At 44.3% G+C, this 21601-nt stretch overlaps 1 protein-coding gene across 5 annotated transcripts in view; it reads left to right on the top strand.

Annotated features, from left to right (window-relative positions):
• Window positions 1–21601, top strand: part of GPAT4 (glycerol-3-phosphate acyltransferase 4) — a 43899-nt gene that overhangs the window by 10686 nt on the left and 11612 nt on the right. For 2 of the 5 annotated variants that reach the window (XM_010371787.2, XM_010371795.2), the window contains 7 exons: window positions 9582–10589; window positions 17340–17409; window positions 17576–17876; window positions 18659–18733; window positions 19842–19931; window positions 20118–20211; window positions 20819–20934. In XM_010371787.2, the coding sequence (XP_010370089.1) occupies window positions 10425–10589; window positions 17340–17409; window positions 17576–17876; window positions 18659–18733; window positions 19842–19931; window positions 20118–20211; window positions 20819–20934 (911 nt within the window). In that variant the 5' untranslated portion in view covers window positions 9582–10424. Of the gene's footprint in view, window positions 1–8013; window positions 8162–9581; window positions 10590–15000; window positions 15086–15946; window positions 16031–17339; window positions 17410–17575; window positions 17877–18658; window positions 18734–19841; window positions 19932–20117; window positions 20212–20818; window positions 20935–21601 lie in introns of those variants that run through there. The other 3 variants (XM_030937532.1, XM_030937531.1, XM_030937533.1) reach the window with 3 other exon arrangements.

The raw sequence follows: 21601 nt of genomic DNA, 5'->3' as shown, positions 1-21601 counted from the left end.
GAATTGGTGTAGATGCCTTGATTTAAATTAAGTTCTGTTCTGTTTTGTTCTCTTTTTTCTTTTCTTTTCTTTTCTTTTCCTTTTCCTTTTCCCTTTCCTTTTCTTTCTTCTCTCTTTTCTCTTCTTTTCCTTTGTTTTCTTTTCTTTTCCAGGAGTCTATTTTCCTTGTCTACAGTCATCATAGTTTGAAATTACGACTTTTTGTGTGCTTGTTTCTGGATGGGCATATCTTTTCACCACTGAACAACAGCTAACACATGGTGTACTGTCTGGCACACACTGTGTGCCCAGTGAGTATTTGTTGAATGAATGAACTAGTCACTCCAAGAACTGAGGCCCTTAGGGGGCCTAAAGGCCCAAATTTGCCATTCCATGGGTTGAAGAGTTAGGTTAGCTTAGTGATGGGCTCTGTTGCCTTCCTTCCTAAGGCAAGCTGCCTTTAGGAGGCAGCTTCCTTCCTAAAAGGCTCAGAACTAGCTGATTCTCTGGAATGTTTGGCCTGTTGGGGAACGTTGGCCCTGATGATTCTGGGTGAGTTTGGTTGGAACCCAGCTGTGGATGTTGAGAGAATAAGTGAATATTCCTGTGAATGAATGGCTGCCCCAGCTCACATTCTTAAGGCGTCATGCTTACATTTACTTGAGGCCAAGTGATAGCCTCTTGTAAATGAATGGTTATCGAGAAATTGTGGTTGGATTTAGTTCTGATGTGAACAGTTTTGATATTTCCACACATCAAAGTCTGTATTAAGGGGACCTTCAGCCACCAGTTCCCTCTGGCTTTAATGAGTTTTCAGTTTCCAAACACTACCGATTCGATAAACTCAGTTGGCTTGCTCTTTCCTCTACTTCTAAGAATTTGTGTGAGTATTGTTTAGTGTTGGCCTAATAACTTGTTAGGACAGTTTAGTGTTCTCTGTCCTGGAGGCTGGCATTCAGCAAAAGGAACTCGGGGTAGGGTGTGGCGGGGTGGGATGGGGTGGGATGGGATGGGACTGGGAGAGCCAGCAGGGGGCCTCTGAGCGGAGGAAAGACCAGCAAGGTCATGAGTGCAAACTCTTCCTATAAGGCGCAGATAGTGAGTATTTTAGGGTCTGTCGGCCATGGTCTTTGTCAAATCTTCTTTGTTTTTTGCATCTGTTTAAAAGAGTCTAAGAATGTAAAAACTCATGAGCCTTTGTGAAAAAAACTGTAGCCAGATGTGGGCTGTAATTGGCCAACCCCTGAACTAGGTGAAGAAATTGGTTTATTGCTACACGTGTTTACTGGTTTGGGGACATGAACCCAGAATAACCTTGGGAATTTTCAGTTGTGATCCTTAGAGGAGTGATCTACACTCTGGCATGAGGGTCAAAGTGACCCTGGTGTCGGTCACCTTGGGTCTGTGGAACTCAGGGTAACCCTGACCAGTAGGACAGAGGCCCTTGCCGCCTCTTTCCCATGGCAGTCCTGTCCACGGGGAGTGGGGAGACAGCAATGAAGGAGGAAAGGAGATGTTGCCCTGGACAGGCCTGAGGACTTTGGTAACTCAGGTGCCTGGACTGCCTCTAGAACACGGGTAGAAAACTGGTGTGTATGAGTGTTTATGAAAATACAAGAGCATGTCTGTATCTTGGATTCTGAGAACACCACCAAATTCTAATACTGGAGTCCAGATCCTGATGGTTTTGTCTAATCACAAGAAGTTCTGTAGAGCAGTCTGGCTTGAAGTACTACTTCTTTTTTTTTTTTTTTTTTTTTTTTTTTTTTTTGAGACAGAGTCCTGTTCTGTCTTCCAGGCTGGAGTGCAGTGGCGGCGATTTCGGCTCGCTGCATCCCCTGCCTCTCTGGTCCAAGCAATTCTCCTGCCTCCTGAGTAGTTGAGATTACAGGCATGCTCCATGATGCTCAGCTAATGTTTGTATTTTTAGTAGCGATGGGGTTTCGCCATGTTGGCCAGGCAGGTCTCGAACTCCCAACCTCAGGTGATCCGCCTGCCTCAGCCTCCCAAAGTGGGCTTACAGGCGTGAGCCACCGCACCCAGCCAGTGCTACTTCATTTTAAAGCACGTAGTTTGGGAGATAGGAAGGAGTAGGAGTTACAGAGCAGGGGCCTGGAGACGGATGCTCTTGTCCTGCTTCCAGCTCTCTGCAACCCTGGGTGACTTGACTCCCTTAATCTTCCCAGCCTCAGCGTCCTCACCTATAGATCAGAATGACAATGACTCCACTGTACAGCCATCGTGAGGATTATGTGAGGGTGGTGTATGTGAAATGCTCCTTAGCGCAGTGCTTGGCATGTTGTAAGCACTCAGTCAATGTTGGCAATAGCAGTGACAATGTGAAAGTGGAAGGAAACGTAAGAAGTGGCCATCAGAACTAGGAACTAGGGTTCATGACTCAGCGCCACTGATTAGCATGTCCTTGTAGACTAGAGCATTTTGTCCTCAGACATGTGTGAATGTCATGGAGCCGTACAGAGGAACTGGGTCTGCAACTGCCTCTCTCAGCTTCCTGATGTGTAAAATGGAAATCATACAGATTGATGGGCTGGGAATAAACAAACGAGGTAACAAGGGAAGGGCCTTGAGTTCTCTAAAACTGTAACAGGATGAGCCACAGATAAGAACCTCTCAGACACCGAGTTGTAGAAGGAAAGGGCTTTATTCAGCTGGGAGCATTAGCGGAGTCATGTCTCCAAAAACTGAGCTCCCCGAGTGAGCAATTCCTGTCCCTTTTAAGGGCTTACAACTCTAGGGGGGGTCCACGTGAGAGCGTCTGATTGATTGAGCAAGCAGGGGGTACTAACTGGGGGCTGCATGCACCGGTAATCAGAAGGGAACAGAACAGGACAGGGATTTTCACGATGCTTTTCCATACAATGTCTGGAATCTATAGATAAGCAGTTAGGTCAGGGGCTGATGTTTAACTACCAGGCCCAGGGCATGGTGCTAGGCTGTCTGTCTGTGGATTCCATTTCTGCCCTTTAGATTTTATACTTCTTTCTTTGGAGGCAGAAATTGGGCATAAGACAATATGGGGGGTGGTCTCCTCCCTTAAAACATTGAGCAGATTTTAAGGCAAAGTCAATACTCATTCGTTCCCTCCCTTTGAGAACCTAACTCATTAGTGGGAGTTCTCACTTTCATCCTCACTGCCATGTCTTCTTGCAAGACAGATCAATAGTGATTCATATAGTACACTTGTGCTGAAGCATTTTGGTGAACTAAGGTAGCGATGAACCTTTTTATAATTTGAAGAAGTGCAGGTAGCAAACAAGGGAGTAGTAAGCAGATTCCTATTACTATTATAACTCCTATTATAAGAGTTTTAAATCCTCCTAGTGCTGGGAACCATTTTCCAAACATGGCCCCAGGATCAAATTCATGCCACACTTGCACTGGCACATGTACCAGTTTTGTCATATCTCTAACTATGTCTTCAACTACTTGCCTTAGATAATCTATGTGTAGATGGCAGTTAGTAAGGTTAAATTTCCCATAGACCCTTCCTTCAGCTGCTAGCAAGTAGTCGAGAGCCAATCTATTTTGATAGATAGCATTTCTCATCCGAATTTCCTGCCAGGCCAGAATAGTCAAGGCTCTGCCAGTTTTATTAGTGATTATTTCTAAGACAGCTTATAACCGTTTGATTCGGTTGAGCATGTAAATGGCTGTCCGGTATCCCTATGAGCCGTCTTGTGCCCAAGTAGCAGGCCCATAATATGGTTTGATTCTCTTAGGGAGCCATTTATCTTCTTTCCAATTTTCTATAGCTATGCTTCTCTTTTCACAGGAAGCATATACAGGGAAGCCCAGGAGGTCGCCCATTTTTATGGGCAGTAGGAAGAAAGATGGTTTAATAGTGCCAATAACACAACTACCTGGCGCTGGTCGGGTAATGTGACGTAAGCTCTATGCCCACATATCCAGTATAATCCAGTGGGGGCTCTCCAGTCCCGGTGGGACTCCGGATGGGTCCACACGGTTTGCAACTTTGGGAATTTACTAAATGGATTCCTTTCTGTGTGATTTGAACTCCACCAAGTGACTGTTTTTGTGGTACCATTATACAGTTTCTGTCCCAGACAACTAAGTCGTCCTACGGGGTGAGTGAATTCTTTTCCTTCTCTAGCTATGCAATATTGTCCAATAATTGAGGCTTTTAGGACCCAGAAATTATCAGGGTGATTCTTTTGAGCCGGGAATTCATCAGGAAGTGGGTCTGTAGGTACTAATTCTCAGGCTTCCCATGGCCATTGATCTCCCATTACATTTCCTCCACATACATAACATGAAGTGACATTGAGAGACTGGGCTACATGCTCGGCTAATTGCAAAAACAAATTTCTTGTTTTTCCTGGAATTTCTGGTACTGGCACATTTAGTTCATCATAGAAGGTTTGAAACACTTGCTCAGGAGAGCATTTGTAAACTTCTCCTCGAACTAAGATATTTACTCGAGGATCCAGTCCGGCCCCATCGATTCCTAAGCAAGGATCAAGGGGATTGGTTATTACTAGCTCTAAGGGGTTACATTGTCCCTTGGTACAGGAAGAGCCACTTTTTCCTTTCTCAGGGTGGACTGGATCCTTTTCATTTTTTATCCAAGTGGCCCAAATGACACAAGACCAGCATCCACATTCATTTCCACACAGTCCTAATTCATGACAAATGTACTTATTTTCAGTCATATAGCCTTTTTCCCAATCAAAAGAGCCACATCCTCTTCCTAATGACAGCACAGGCATCAAATTTCGAGACTATGCATTTGGGCACCCCTTTTTTCTCTGTTCTGGCTAATACTTTACTTGTATCATTTACAACTCCCCACCAGTCTTCAGTCCTTAATCTTATTTCAGAAACTGTGAACATGGGAGGCTCAAAAGGGTTATAACACACATCAGGCTGGTCACTTCCTGGGCTGCATACCCTGTACTGGGTGGCATTATACAAACAAGTCCTTTTTAGAGTTCCAGCACATTTATAATAACTATAGAACAAAAAGTTTTAACTTTTTGCCCTACCTTAGTGACTGGATGTATACACTGGGAACAGTCCTTAGTTTGAGGAAGGTCAGTTGAAGTCCCTACTGTACAAGTCCAAAATTTAAGGAAAATAAGTCCCACGGTGAGTTTCCTCATGCTTTGTCCGTGTGTGGACCAGTCAGCCTCAGGTGTGACTGGGACTGTGTGGCCCACGACTCAGGAGGAGATGCCGCTTTCTTGGGTGTGATGGGTCTGTCCCTTTTTCACTGTATGAACAACAGTCTCTGTGGTTAGCAGCACAAGGTAGGGTCCTTCCCAGGCTGGCTCGAGTTTCCTTTCTTTTCACCCTTTGATGAGAACATGATCTTCAGGCTGATGCTGCTTTACCGGAAATTCTAGGCGTGGTACATGTGCTAAAAGACTTTTAGTTTTGAGGGAAAGGAAAGTGGAAGATAACCAAGTATGTAATTTTTAAGAAATTGACCTTTGTTTTAAATGTGGGGACATCAGCAGTGGACTTTATAGTCCTTGGTGCTTTTCTACTGAGAAATTTCCTTTAGTACCTATTTTTATTAGTTTTTAGACCGAAGAAAGCCAAACACTGTTTGATATTTGACAGTGCTTCCTGTATGATTTTTATACCAGATAAGCTAAATTTCATTTTTATATTAGTGTGTTGTTAATGTTAAACTTAGTTTTAATAAAACTTTGTAGACGTATTTATTCAATTTTTAATGTCTGACCATAAGGTAAGATTTTTATAGATTATTTTTAAAAGAGCAGGTTAGTGCTTTAAGAAAAACCTGTTGTGTTTTTATTTAATGCTCAGTTTACAGAAAAACTGGATGATACCTCTTTAACTTTAGCCAATATGTTTACACACAGAATTTTCTTTACAATTAACGTTTTAAAACTTGCTTAAACCTTTAAAACAATTTTATAACCTTTTAATGTAGGTAAAAATTTACATTCTTATGCCTCCTTATGATGCCTTTACCAAAGGCATATTTTACTTTCCTTATACACGTTGCACATAAACTGTTTTTTTTTTTTTTTAATAGTTTCACATTCAGGAGACCTAGTTATTTTTAAATTATACAACATTTCTTGCATAAATTCCTTTTTTTAATAACTTTTTTTTCTCACGACTTTCGCAGACAATTCTTCAACATGTCTCAACTTTCTGACTTATTACAAACTTTTTTTTTTTTTTAAACAACCAGTTAATTTATTTCAGGACAAGAATTTACCATATAACTTTTTTTACGTAAATTCTGTCCCCCCCTTTTTTTTCGAAGATGATAACCATTCTTTTCCAAAGTGAACTTCCTTTATGTCTGTGGACTAGACTGTCTAAGGCTACAAGATTAGAAGTTACTGTTAACTTTTAGCAAACTTTACTTTTGTTGAAAACCTTGTAAGTTTGGGGTTTTAATTATCCTTTGTTATTAATAAGACCTTGTTTAGTCCAAATTGACTTAGAATTTGTATAGATTTTTTTTTTTTTTAATTACCCAGGAGGAACCATCTATTGTCCTGTCCTGAAGGGAGTTCCTCCTAGGTCTGGTCAGACCTTTGTATGATCATTAAGATTTAGATCCCCTGTTAGGAAACTTGCTGGGTTAAGGCAGTTTTCAGTGGTTAATGTTAAATCATCCTTTTTTTTTTTTTTTTTTTTTAGGATACTTCTGAACTGGTGAGGTACGCTTTCACAATGCGGTTTCTTCTAAAAGTTATTTTTCTACTTTCTTCTGTTAGCAGAGCACTTGCCGCTACAGATTGAATGCATTTGGGCCATCCGCAGACTACTAGGTTAAGGATTTTTGATAGGAAGGCTATAGGTTGTTAGTGACTTCAGTGCTTTTGGGCTATGCCCTTGTTTACACTTAAAACAAGTTGATATTGGAATGTTGTAGGGTCACAGAGAAGACCTTCAATTATCAATTATAGGTTTTAAATTTACCCTGGCTTTTAAAGGAATAGGGTACACTTTTTTTCTTAACTCCTTGTATATCTCTCTCTACTTTCTGTCTCTCTTTTTGACTTGCCGTCTCTCTCTTTGACTTTCCTTTTGCCTCTGTCTCTTCCTCTCTCTCTCTTTCCTTGACTCTGTCTTTGTCTCTGTCTCTTCCTGTCTCTCTTTGCCTCTTTTCCTCTCTGTCTCTTTTCTCTCTCTCTCTCTGCTGGTCTTTCCTTGCCTCTGCCACCCGCTTATGCTGCTGTTCTCTCAACCTCTGTGTGGGGGGACGTGGGGGAGTCTAAAACCAGCTGGTAACCAAGTGTCTATGAATGGGAACTGGTCTGGGTGCCATGGCTTACAGGTTACCTTGTGCCATATCTTTGAAACAAGGGACCTGTCCAGGCTTCCTTCTGATGGCCAACCTACCTCTAATGCTGGTCAGTCTATTTCACACAAAGTTCTTAGTTTTCCTGGTGTCATAGTAATACCATAATCTCCCTTAAGTCCTTTCCTGGAAAATTTTCAACATAGTTCCTAGTGGGGTGGGCTTACTTTGTGCCTGACCCATGCTTCCTCAAGACAAAACACCACGCTCACACCACACGCACATCACAAAACAAAGAATGGGTAAAAAGGGCACACACACACAGTTTTACAGTTTATACCAAACCAGAATCAAAACCAAAATCAGAGTATCAAGAAATCCAAGCCAGGTCAAAACCAAAACCAAAGTATCAAGCAATCCAAGTTAAGTCAAAAACAAAAACCAAAATGCTGGTACAGGCGTGCCGTGGGTGATAAGGCCACACTTCCACTCAAATGGAGTAGGCAAGTTTTGAAGACCAGTCTTACCAAGTTTCAGATGTCCGGACTCCAAGTGCCAGTTCCTTCTCCGTGTTCAGCCACTGTGTTGATTGTCCGCAGGAGCCTGCCTGCCACACGCTGCTCTAGCGACACATCCCACCGGGGCAACTGCCTACCCAGGAGTACTCTTTGGATCCGCATCACTCTGGCTGGTCTGAGTCCCCTGCAGAGATGCTGCACAGAGCAGGCCTAAGTCACCTGAGGGGCTGCCTTGGCCTTCCGCTGATCACCTCGCTTCCTGGTCAGGGAACCAAGAAATGTAGCAGTACTAGCTACAGACAAGAACCCCTCAGACACCAAGTTGTAGAAGGAAAGGGCTTTATTCAGCTGGGAGCATTAGCGGAGTCACGTCTCCAAAAACTGAGCTCCTGGAGTAAGTAATTCCTGTCCCTTTTAAGGGCTTACAGCTCTAAAGGGGTCTGCGTGAGAGGGTAGTGATCGATTGGGCAAACAGAGGGTACTGACTGGGGGCTGCATGCACCGGTAATCAGTATGGAACAGGACAGGGATTTTCTCGATGCTTTTCCATACAATGTCTGGAATCTATAGATAACACAAGCAGTTAGGTCAGGGACTGTTGTTTAACTACCAGGCCCAGGGCATGGTGCTGGGCTGTCTGCCTGTGGATTCCATTTCTGCCTTTTAGATTTTATACTTCTTTTTTTGGAGGCAGAAATTGGGCATAAGACAAGATGAGGGGTGGTCTCCTGCCTTAAAACATTGCACAGATTTTAAGGCGAAGTCAGTACTTGTTAATTTGTTCAGTTTCTTGAACTTCTAAGTGTTGAGAACAGCGTGAAGGTGATTGGTATGAAGCCAAAATGTTTGCCAGAGAGAGTTGATAGGATACTCCCAAGTTCAGGGACTTGGAATGTGTGATATAAAATTGGAATACTTTTGTGAGATATTTGAAATAGTGGAATTTCACAATGAGTGACCAGTGTGGGGAGAGGCTGGAGGAGATTTATCTCTATATGGAAAATATGACAAGATCTTGCAAATTTAAAAATGTGTATTTTCTTTTCCTCTGCAATTCCATTTCTAGGAATTTACCCCGAAAATATATTTTCTAAGCACATTTTGTGTACTAAGTCATGCATGTACCTGGTTATTCCTTACAACATTATTTATACAAAAAAAAAAAAAAAAAAAGGTAGAAATATCAGTGTTTAACCTTAAGAGACTGGTGAACTAAGTTGTGGCACATTCTTAAGTTGAAAACTGTGCACCTGCGGAGTGAGGAAACTCTATATGTATTGATGGGACATTCTTCTGAGATGTGTTAAGCTAAAAACAAAAACAAAAAGCAAGGTGAAGAATAATATGTGGTTGTTGCCCAGCCTGGGGGCCAGTGGTGATGGAGAACCATTGTGATTTCCTTGTTTAAGCACAGAATGTCTTGGGAAGAATACAAAGGTGGTTACAACCTTTGGCAGCATCTGTGCAGAACCACTCTGAATAGCTGGGGGACAGGTAGTAAGGAGATGTACTTTCCATAGCACATGCTTTTTATCTTTCAGATGTGTCTTGTATACACGTATTTTCTATTCAGAAAGTTTGACCACAGGTCGTATTATTTGGGTTGAAAACTGAAACCTCTGTTTCCCTCCCACATTGATGTCTACCACCTGTTGGCTCTGCCTGGTCTCTTTGACCTTGATGACTTGAAAAGTGGGCATTGACCACATTGATAGTTTTAGGCTTACCCTGAAACAGTCCCCCTGGTCCCCAGCATATTGACATTTCTCCTCTTGATTTGTGTGACTAACAGTGTTTCTGTTTCCCTCCCCCAGCTTTGGCAGCATGTAAGCAGCTATTTGCCAAGAACCCAGGTCACCGCTAAGAAAGGGAGCCTTAGGGAGAAGAGTGTCCAGAGGAAACCAATGCCAGATGCGTCTGGAGTTACACTCAGCACTTGCATTATGAGACATTGTGTGCCAGCATCTCTTTCCTGCTGGCAAAGACTGTAGCTCTCCAGGTAGGAGGGTCCTGGAAGCTGTGAGCGCCAGGAGCCTCACCAGAGGAGGATGGGGCCAGATAATGAACTCTCTACAATGAACATGGTTTTCAACTTATGAAGGAATTTTAAGTAAAACAATTATTTAATTTCCACATATTCAAGTTCAAAAGCCTTCTGTGTAAAGTGCCAGTGATTACCCCTCCACAGAAGTTATCAGGATTTTTCTGGCACCAAGTTGAACTCTTCTTGGTACTACTGGCAGTGACAGGGACAGATTGATCTGTTGAATGCTCTTGGGCAGGAAAACCATGTAAAACCTCTGGAAGCAGCAGCAGGACAGCAGAGCAGAGCCCCTGCCCTCACTGCTCACTTGCACAGAAATTCCATCTGGACTCGGATGCTTTTACTGAAGACCTATCGAGCTTCATTCATCTTTAGAGTCCATCCGTTCTGTGGAGACCTGGCGTTTGCAGCTGCCTCCTGTGGCCGTGTTTTCCTGTCCTTCTCTTCCCAGGCCTTCTATTCAGGTGGTTGAGGGGTGTGGACTTCGGAATGGGGTTTGCTGTTCTTCGGGAACTTGCTTCCTTTCCCTGGCTGGTGCTGTCGGGAAGGACCATCTGAAGGCTACAGTTTGTTCTTGGGGAGGCAGGTGCTGGCCTGGCCTGGATCTTCCACCATGTTCCTGTTGCTGCCTTTTGATAGCCTGATTGTCAACCTTCTGGGCATCTCCCTGACTGTCCTCTTCACCCTCCTCCTCGTTTTCATCATAGTGCCAGCCATTTTTGGAGTCTCCTTTGGTATCCGCAAACTCTACATGAAAACTCTGTTAAAAATATTTGCGGTAAGTTGTGTTGTTGCAAAAGGTTGCTTCACAGAGTCGGGTAGAAGTGCATTTAGCAAAGAGAGTATTCTTACAGGCCTATTGTTATCTCTTTATTAGACAGGGAGAAAGTTGGGAGAACTTTTTGAGTAAGAAGAATAACTAAACGTGTACTTTTGAAAGGCACTTGTATGTTTGATTTATGCTGAGCTGAGGGACCTGTACCATGACTCCACATGTCACCTGTTTATTTCAGAGAGAATGGGGCTTAGAATTAAAAAAAAGCGCTGCCAGTCTCTGTCTCTTCTTACATAACTGATGTCATAGCTCAAAGCTGCTGCAGACATATTCCCTCACTTGAGAAGCATGGGAAAGCCTCTTCTCTTCCAGTCATTTATTCTAAGTAGGTCCTTGCATTTCAGACTAAAATAATGGACAGAAAAGGGCATTGGAATTGTTTCATTTTCTTTAAAGGCGAAGGATACATTTCTGAAGATATGTCAGAACTTACCTGACCGTTGAATTATACCAAACTGGTCACATTGTAAGGAAATGGGTGAGAAGTGATGTTTTTTGGAAGTCGATCTCTCCCATAAGACTTAAATACTTCTGCACAGATTTGGTGATTTAATTGTAATGTCTGTTTTTAGTAGTCACCAAATCTTTAGGGATTCATGTATAATTTGAGAAGCGCACTTATAGTAGTAAAAATCATACAGCATTGTTTGTTCATATTGTATCTTTTTTTTTTTTCTTTTTTTTTTGAGACAGAGTCTCACTCTGTCACCCGGGCCAGAATGCAGTGGCGCAATCACGGCTCACTGCAACTTCTGCCTCCCAGGTTCAAACAATTCACCTGCCTCAGCCTCCTGAGTAGCTGGGACTACAGGCACACGCCACCACACTTGGCTAATTTTTTTGTGTTTTTAGTAGAGACAGGGTTTCACCACATTGGCCATGCTGGTCTCAAACTCCTGACCCCTCAAGTGATCTGCCCACCTCAGCCTCCCAAAGTGCGGGGATTACAGGCCTGCGCCACCGTTCCTGGCCCATATTGTATCTTCTGGTTTTGAGAGTAACTTTTATCATTTTTCTTTGGTTCCTTATAATTCTGTGGTAGACGGGGTGTTTTATCAACCTGCATTTTATTTATCTGCATTTTTATCAATGAAGAAAACGACTCAGATTAAGTGAGCTATATGAAATGTTACATTATAGTGGGAAATATTTTTATGTTTGTCATTGAATCTTGGGTTTTATCTTTTTTGGTACTTAGTATGTCTATAAGCATATGGGTTTTTTTTCACATTTAAGAAAACCAAGGGGAAATTGACAACATAAAGTTAATAATTTTAGAGTGAACAGTTCAGTAGCGTTTACTATATTCACATTGTTTTCTGTCCAGTTCACAACATTTTCATCAGTCCAGAGGAAACCCCACACTCATTAAGCATTCACTCCCCGTTCCTCCCTCTGCCAGCCCCTGGCAACCACAGTCTGCATTCTTCATAAAGATCACTAAAACTGGATACCTAATAGTTCATGCAGTACATATACCTGTGCTTTTGGCAGACCTAAGCAAGCCCTGGCTTACAGCTCCTTTCCCATGACTAGTTCTCCCTATATAAAGGAACAAAAAATATTTGTGTACCTGCCAAGTGATGAGGAATATGGAGAGGATATGGGTGGATCAATGTCGTTTCTATTTCCTTTCCTGGAAGCCCTATCTCAGTGCAGGTCCTGTTCATGCTGAGTCACAGAAGATCTTTGTGTGCAGAGAGCAGCATGTGACTGGAAGGGTTTTAGTCTGTTTGCTTAACGTTTGTGCTTCACATGAACCCTCTCCACAGTGGCGATGGTATCACTAAGAGCAGAATTCCCAGGAGTAGACTCTCAGCTGAGTTGAAAATGACCTGGAAGGGGGAGAGGAGAAAGCCTGGATGTAAAGGAGAAAGATGAGAATAAATGATGTGAAAGGAGTTGATCAGGTCACGTTAGAGAAGATGAGACAGCTGTAATGTGATCTGTGTTAAACTCCAAGATGGAACTTGCTGGTGGAGAGTCATAGAAACCAGTGGCAGTTGTGGAGAAGCTGAAGAGGCTGGTGGTGAAGAAGCTGAAGAAACTAGTGGTGAAGAAGGAGAAGCTGAAGAGACTAGTGCGATGGGCATTCATGCTGGGTCAGGCAGGTGTTACCTTGAATCCCAGGGCTTCCATTACTGGCTCTGAAAAGGCATTGAACTTTCCAGTGTTTCTTTGTCCAGAGAGTGGGAGTATTAATACTCCTTTTAACATGGTTGTAGTGAAAGAGGTCATCCTACTTACCCTGATGAGGAGTGTGATTTTAAAATAGCCTTGAGTAGGTTAAAGGACAAACTGAAGGAGACAGGAATTGGGGGGAAGATGATAGGAAATAGTTCCAGGTTTTGTCATTTTGGTTCTACTTTTCCATAAGGAGACCTTGATGGAGAGAAATATTGGGAGTTGATAAATTAAATCAGTGACTGCCTACTAAGTGGAAGGCACTCTCTCAGACTGTGCTGAAATGCACAAAGGGGTAAGTTCTGGCTGCTGCCTCTTGAGGTGTGTGTAGTCTAGTAGGAAAGACAAATATATGCATATATAACTAATTCAGAATGGGATACCAGTTGAAGTACACAGGCAGAGGTGAATTCTGATTGCAGGAATTGAGTAGGTAGCATTTCTTAGATTTGACATTTGAACTGGATCCTAAAAGGGAAAAGGATAGAGCATTCTAGAAGCACAGCTGATAAAGGCGAAAAGGTAAGTCTTGTTCAGAGATGGCACATAGTTCAGTAGAGCAAAAACACTGGGCACATGGAGGGAATGAGGTGGGTTATAATACTTTAGACATTGACATTGGGAAGTCAGTGAAGGTTTTTTTTTTTTTTTTTTTTTTTTTTTTGGAGACAGAGTCTCCCTCTGTTGCCCAGGCTGGAGTGCAGTGGTGCAATCTCGGCTCACTGCAATCTCCGCCTCCTGGGTTCAAGTGATTCTCCTGCCTCAGCCCCCTGAGTAGCTGGGATTACAGGCCTGTGCCCCCACACCTGACTATTTTTGTAGTTTTAGTAGAGATGGGGTTTTGCCATGTTGACCAGGCTGGTCTCAAACTCCTGACCTCAAGTGATCCACCCGCCTCAGCCTCCCAAAGTTCTGGGATTACAGGCGTGATCTGCTGCGCCCGGCCCATTGAAGGTTTTTGAACAAGAAAGTGGCATGACTGGACTCTGGCAGCATGTGTTCAGGTGGATCGGAGGGAGGCAAGAGGGAAGCAATTCAATAGGGAATAAGGGAGTGCAGAGAACAGGGCATGAACCGGGAGGCAGCTAGGTGAGAGCATCCTCTTGAGAGAAATGGCAAGAGCTTGCCATATCTTGCACTATGCATCTCTTCCATCTGGTGCTTCCTGAGCTGTGTGTCCTTTATCATAAAGCCATACATGGAAGTAAACCATTACCCTGAGTCTTGGGAGTCACTCCAGCAAATTGAACCTGAAGAGGGGTTGTGGGAACCCTGATTTATAGCTGGTCAGTCAGAAGTATGGGTCACATGAGACTTTCAACTTGCATCTGAAGTAGGGGCAGTCATACGAGACTGACTCTCATAACTTGTGGAATCTGATACCAACTCCAGGTCGATAGCCTCAGAATTGAATTGAATTAGAGGACACCCAGCTGGTGCCTGCTGAAGATTTGCTCAGTTTGGGTTTGGGGGTGGCATTCCTCACACATCTGGTGTCAGGAGTGTGCTGTGTGAATATAGTGCAGAGAAGCAGTGTTTTCCCAGAGGCCCTTTGATTTGGTCCAATAGGGTTTGTAGGGGCCAAGGGAAAGCATCCCCATTGCCCTCTGAAGATTCACTGAAAAATCAACTCTCAAAAGCAGATTAATAAAAGAAAAGACATACAGATTTATTAGACATACAGATTTATTAATGTGCACAGGAGTTTTACATAGATTTCAAAGAAATAGCCAGTTGGTTGATGCTTTTGTAGCATTTGAGGTTACAGAAGCAGTGGGGGCTCTGAGCATGGCCAAAAAACAGGCTATGACGGTAAATCAGGTGGCAATAGGTAACAAGAGGGAGAGAAGAGGAGGCCTGGCTGGCACGGGTGGTCTTGTGTAGATGAAACCTCACAGATAGCAGCCCTTCAAGAGTGTAGATGCTAAGTGTTTCTTTCAGACCTTTAAAAGCGTCTCAGTTCTTTCTAGATTCGGACAAGGAGGGAGGTGCTTCAGAGAAAGCCCATTGGCATCTGTTGTTTACTTCACTTTGTCTCCTCTACAGATGCAAATTCCTCCTGCAAAAGACAGCTTCTCCATTTTTCTTGCATTTCCAGTCCTTCTGAACAGTCATCTTGAAATATGACAAAGAAGTATATTTCAGGATGAAATATTTTGGTTTCTTTCAGGCCAAAAGGATCCAGTTCATTGATCAGCCATTTCTCAAACTCCTGGGCTTAAATGATCCTCCTGCCTGTGATGCTGTGATTACAGGTGTGAGCCACTGCACCCAGCCACCTGATCAGCCATTTCTTAACAGGCTGTTCAGCCCTCTCCTCGTTTCCCCTGCCCTTGTGACTTTGGACAATTCTTTCCTAAACACAGACATGTTTTGTCATGTTCCTGAAGTTAAAAAGCGGGGGGCCAAAGGGATGTTTATTACTGAACTGCCACAGAACTAGGAGATGTAGACTCTGAATTAGCAGATCCCTTTCCTGTGATGACAGAGACTGTAGCCATCTTGAATTTTGCACATTGAAACAGTCCTCAGACTGAAATTGTCATCCGTAAGAGGTCTGGTGTCATATATTCTCCACCTGTTGCAGTCTCATGGAGTCTCAGAATTGTCAGTACAGAATCAAGTTTCTCTCTCTCTCTTTTTTTTTTTTTTTTTTGGAGACAGGGTCTCGCTCTGTCTCCCAGGCTAGAGTGCAGCGGTGCGATCTTCGCTCACTGCAGCCTCAACTTCCCCTGGCTCCCATCTCAGCCTCTGGAGTAGCTGGGACTACAAGCACACACCACTATGCCTAGCTAATTTTTTTGTATTTTTTAGATACGGGATTTTGCCATGTTGCCCAGGCTGGTCTCAAACTCCTGGGCTCAACCGATCTTCCTGCCTTGACCTCCCAAAGTGTTCGCATTACAGGCGTGAGCCCCACTGCGTCTGGCTGCAAGTTGTTCACTTCTGATTATTCTTGCAGTGCCAAAACAGAGCCTGGCCAAAATGTAGAACCCTAAATTCTGGTTGAGTGACCTGTGTTTTTGCATGCCAGGATTCTTGTGAACTCTCTTGCCCCTTTTCACCTCTTCTCTAGTTCCAGGAAACCAGATGAGATTTACTTTCCTCCATTTTAGGTATTAACATTTTTAAAGGAAAGCTCATCTGTGCTTAGAGCCAAAAGACATCGATGGCCAAATATCTGAAACAGAGAAAGTCATGTGAGTTTTCTTGCCTTTGAACTTTCTTTGCGTGGTGACTTTGTGAGCCACCTTCCTTTCTAGACTGTGGGGTTTGAGATTTCCAGATGAGGTCAGATCACTGATTAAACTCGCGTGCAGCATTCGGCTTTGCTGGACCACGTGGTGCAGTCTTGCTGACCCTTTGGGCTTTGCCAGCAGAATCTGCACCATGTGCCCTGGGCCATGTACATCTTCCTGTGCCATAGAATGATGGGCTGGTGCCCACCGTGCATAACCGTGGAAGCCGAAGTTTGAGGCTTTTGAAATGCCCGTTCTGTTTTTCTGACTTGCTGTGGACATGACATAGCTTTCTCTCTAGTGATACCATATCAAAGAGGGGATAAGTGCACCCACGTTTTCACCTCTCATTTGATAGTGGAAGAGAACCAGCCTCTTATACCAGCTGTCTTATACCAGCGAAACCAGTTTTAATGAAGAGGGGTTCTAGGAAAAGCATCTTTTTCCTAGGTCTGTTCCAGAACTGTGTTATTTCAGTAATAATGAGGACAGAGTGCTTTGCATTTCCCCAGTTTTGTCCCATACACGATCTCATTTGATCCTAAGTGACCTCATGAAGTAGGAGGTTGAGGTAGTATCAATACTGTTTTGCAGATAAAGAGATCAAGATTCAGAGACTTGGAATGGGTTGCTTAATGAACACAGCTAGTGAGTGTAAACTTGGGAATTGAATCTGGGTTTTTTTCGGTTTCCTGATAGTGTTCTTTTTCTCCTTTAACACTATTAAGCCACTCCCAGGCCTTTCAATGTTAAGTTTTGGGATTCTATCATTAAAATGTTACTCCTATTACTGGACGGTCCAAACATATGTATTACTCAAGTTCTTTGTCTCCTTGAAAATGAAAATTGCTGCTTTCTTGGAGTAATTTGGTGGCAGGCAGTAGTTTACAGGATGTCTGGCTTTGCTGTTTTGAGTAGCTGCCATGGGGTAGTGCAGGAGGAATTGTGAGGTCTGTGTTGTCAGCGAGTGAGCTCCCTACAGCCCGGAGACAAAGAGACGTAGGCAGTGAGGAACCAGGCCTGAGGAACTCACCCCAGCTTCTTGAAGTTCCCAGTGTTTTGCTTAAGGTGACTTAACTCTTGGTCCCAGCTGTCAAGGAAGGGGCTTCTCGGGGGAGAGGTGGTTTGAGTTTCCTTCTAGACTATGTGCTTCTTGGCTACAGTCTTAAGTGACTAGGACTGAGGCTTTCACAGAACAGAAATGGAGGTGTTCACTGATTGAAAACAGATCTCATTCTCGCTCTTGTATCTTGCTTCCTTCCCCTCCTAGTGGGCTACCTTGAGAATGGAGCGAGGAGCCAAGGAGAAGAACCACCAGCTTTATAAGCCCTACACCAACGGTAAGATGGTGTGGTCCTTGTCCTGAGAGGTCCATTTGAACAGTGTTCCCCAGTGCTTCTGGTGCCACACACGCTCTTCCCTGCATTAGTGCAGGATGTGTGCTCTGAGTATGTCTTATGTGCTCTCCTGGAGCATGCTGCTTGACAGGGACACACTCTTTTGCAGGAATCATTGCAAAGGATCCCACTTCACTAGAAGAAGAGATCAAAGAGATTCGTCGAAGTGGCAGTAGTAAGGCTCTGGACAACACTCCAGAGTTCGAGCTCTCTGACATTTTCTACTTTTGCCGGAAAGGAATGGAGACCATTATGGACGATGAGGTGACAAAGAGATTCTCAGCAGAAGAACTGGAATCCTGGAACCTGCTGAGCAGAACCAATTATAACTTCCAGTACATCAGCCTTCGGCTCACGGTCCTGTGGGGGTTAGGAGTGCTGATTCGGTACTGCTTCCTGCTGCCGCTCAGGTGAGGCAGGGCCTGTGGGGAGTGGGGCTCGCTGCTGCCACCCCACTTGGTGCACGGCCCACCTGCCTGCTCTACTGTGTGTTGCCGTTTTAAAAAGGAGGAGGGAATGACTGTCACTAGCCAGGCCATGTGACTCTTTGGAGGGGTACACTGGTGATTCTCTTTCAGAGGCCCTTGGATTTTCTGCATATCAGACAGAAGTAGTTGGATTTCTTAAAGACAGCTTGCTTGTCTAGATCACAGCAAACACAGGGATAGGGCACATTGTGTGCTTTCTGCCACTCCTCCCTGGACGTGGCTCATTCTTTCCTGAAGCTTGCCTCTCAGGCACAGAGGCAGTATTGATCTTTCAGCTTCTCTGCACCATGTGCTGCTCTGAGTGTGACTTGCCAGATGCTAATACCCTTCAAGCTCCACTTCCTGTTGCTTCAGAGGGAAGCTGTGCTTCCACCGGGGTTTTCAGCCAAAGGGAAGGGGTGGGCTGCAGGGAGCAGCCCTGCGGCAGAACAGCCTGCTTAGGGTTTTCCAGCCTTCCAGCTGCCTGAGGCCTCAGGAGATGCTGGCGGCTGAGAGCCAGACCCATGGCTCACTGTCAGTTGCAATGAAAAGGATCTCTGGTTCTGATAGGCCTGCTCACATTTCTAGGTGAACTCTGGTCCAGATCCCAGGTGAGCAGGTCTTGGTGGTGGTTTTTGTGATGCCCGCTGTGATTTTCACACCTTCAGTTCTGTACTTGGTACAAGGATTTGCTGGCTATGCTCTAACTTTTCTTCTTCTTACAGGATAGCGCTGGCTTTCACAGGAATTAGCCTTCTGGTGGTGGGCACAACTGTGGTGGGATACTTGCCAAATGGGAGGTGAGTAGAATGTGGCAGTCCACACCTAAAGGACAGTTAGTTCTGGGAATGGTGCTCAGATATCGAAGGCCAGGCCCCTTCTTTGGACACAGCCAAAGCCATGGAATCTTAGATGGATTAAATAACCCAGTGGTGGCCAGGCATGGTGGCTTATGCCTGTAATCCCAGCACTTCGGGAGGCTGAGGTGGGCGGATCACCTGAGGCCAGGAGTTCAAGACCAGCCTGGCCAGCATAGCGAAACCCTGTCTCTACTAAAAATACAAAAATTAGCCGGGTGTGGTGGCGGCTGCCTGTAATCCCAGCTACTTGGGAAGCTGAGGCAGGAGAATCCTTGAATCCGGTGGGCAGAGGTTGCAGTGAGCCAACACCATACCACTGCACTCCAGCCTGGGTGACAGAGCGAGACTCTGTTTCAAATAATAATAATAAGAAGAAGAATAACAACAACAGCAACCCAATGGTAACAATGGCATCAGCAGTAAAGTCTTTACTTTTTTTTATTTTGATCTATGACTGTTCTTTTTTTGTCCTTTAGCCCTCACGTTCTTCCTATTTTAAAGACAAAAGGGAGAAGCCACAAACATGTAAAGTCCAAGACTCAGATGCTAACAGATTTTACAGCTTGTTGTTTAGTTTTGAGCATTTGACTGTGTGGATAAAGTGGTGAGACAATACAGTTTTTAAAATGATATGAAATGTAGGGAGGTTTTGTCTGTTTGTGAAGAATATTTTGCTCCCTTCAGGAAATTCTGGGGCTTGGAAACCTTTCTTCTGCCTGGGCGGGTGAGGAGGTTGGCCTCTGGCCTTGGGCCTGCCACTGGGTGTTGACTGGGGGAACGGAATTCAGCCCGCCTGTGGTCTTTTGATGTCACATTCTCGGCTGTGAATTCTCCACCCACTGATTTGGGTGGATGTAAGCATGTCCCCTCTTTCTTTCCTTGTGTGTGAACATAAAGGTGGTCATGCGTCACAGGGCTTTCCTGTACGTGCTCATGTCTATAAAAGCACTTTGCCGTCATAAAGGACTGCTGAACTGTTCAAGTCAGCAACTCTTTCTGTCTTCCTGTATGTAAAATAAAACCCAGAATCCTTGTCCTGTTGTTGCAGGTTTAAGGAGTTCATGAGTAAACATGTTCACTTAATGTGTTACCGGATCTGCGTGCGAGCGCTGACAGCCATCATCACCTACCACGACAGGTGAGAGTGCTTTGTATCGATAGGAAGGGAAATGGCACTGCAGGAAACACCACCCACCTATACTTGACCAAATGGGAAGACACTTCTGAGCTTTTAGTTAGAGCAGATGAAGCGTGTGAGATGAGAGGTGTGTTACATGAACTGTTTCACACTAATTTTGGTTGCTTTGCATACATTTAAACCCAGGGAAAACAGACCAAGAAATGGTGGCATCTGTGTGGCCAATCATACCTCACCGATTGATGTGATCATCTTGGCCAGCGATGGCTATTATGCCATGGTAAGAGCTCTTTCCGGTGCATTCTTGAAGCAAGACTTCCTGCTTTAGACTGGTCAGGGCCAGGAGGGTCTAGGAGGGTCTAGGAGGCTCCTGGACCCTTCAGATAAACACTTGTATGCGTGGGCCACCACCTTACTGTCACTGTGGGGGCTCTGTGGGACTGTGATAGGAGATACCCTGGGTAGAGTGAGTGGTGAATGTGGTTGGAGAGGATGCTGAGGGCGGTCAGGCACACCAGCATGGGGAGAGGGAGGAGCTGGCAAGGACTGTGTCCAGAGCATCTGAGAATCTGCCCAGGGAGAGGCAGTTTTACACAGGGATTTGCACTACTTTAGTATTTTGTCTTAGGGGTTTCAGTTATGTTTTTAATTACCTATTTCTAGTATTACTGATTAAAAGGAGAAGTTTAAGATTTGGGGAGTCTTGGTAGTGGTTTCTTGGCAGTGAGCAACCTCCAGCCAGGAAGTGTTAGAGGTAAGAGATTGGACCAGCAAGCGTTAGAGGTGAGAGGTTGGACTGCTTATTTTGTGAGATCTGGGGCTTCCTAGAGTGGGGAGATTTGTGTGAGGATGACTTCACTACTAATGGGTCCTGTGCCTGCCCTTAGGTGGGTCAAGTGCACGGGGGACTCATGGGTGTGATTCAGAGAGCCATGGTGAAGGCCTGCCCACACGTCTGGTTTGAGCGCTCGGAGGTGAAGGATCGCCACCTGGTGGCTAAGAGGTAACGGACAGAACACTGCTGTTCTGCTTGGCCGGTTAGAATGCTGAAAAGGTTTCAGGGAGTTATCCCTCCACAGTGTAGTTATATGCCTTCTATCATAAGTCTATACTGCTTTCATAATAATTTTTTCCTAAAACATGAGATTTTAAAAGTGGCCGGGTGTGGTGGCTCATGCCTGTAATCCCAGCACTGTGGGAGGCCGAGGTGGGCAGATCACTTGAGGTCAGGAGTTCAAGACTAGCCTGACCAACATGGTGAAAATACAAAATACTAAAAATACAAAAATTAGCTGAGTGTGGTAACGGGCATCTGTAATCCCAGCTACTAGGGAGACTGAGGCAGGAGAATCGCTTGAACCGGGGAGGCAGAGGTTGCAGTGAGCCGAGATCGCACCATTGCACTCCAGCCTGAGCGACAGAGTGAGACTCTATTTTAAAATTTAAAAAAAGTATAGAAACTCTAGTATTATTTACCAAGTTAATGATGTTTCTTAACCTTTTTTTATTCCTTGTATCCATCGTAATAAACAAAATACGAACTTTTACTGCTATTTGAAACCTCAAAATGAATTCATTTATCACAAATAAAAAGAAACCTAGGGCAGTGGAACAAAGTACTACTCTGTTTTCAAACTTTAAGAAGGTGAATCTGGTGTAAGTAATGCAAA

Source organism: Rhinopithecus roxellana, chromosome 9, assembly GCF_007565055.1.
Source record: "Rhinopithecus roxellana isolate Shanxi Qingling chromosome 9, ASM756505v1, whole genome shotgun sequence".
Taxonomy (NCBI): domain Eukaryota; kingdom Metazoa; phylum Chordata; class Mammalia; order Primates; family Cercopithecidae; genus Rhinopithecus; species Rhinopithecus roxellana.
Note: the sequence above shows the minus strand (reverse complement) of the source record. Positions and strands in the feature narration are given on the sequence as shown.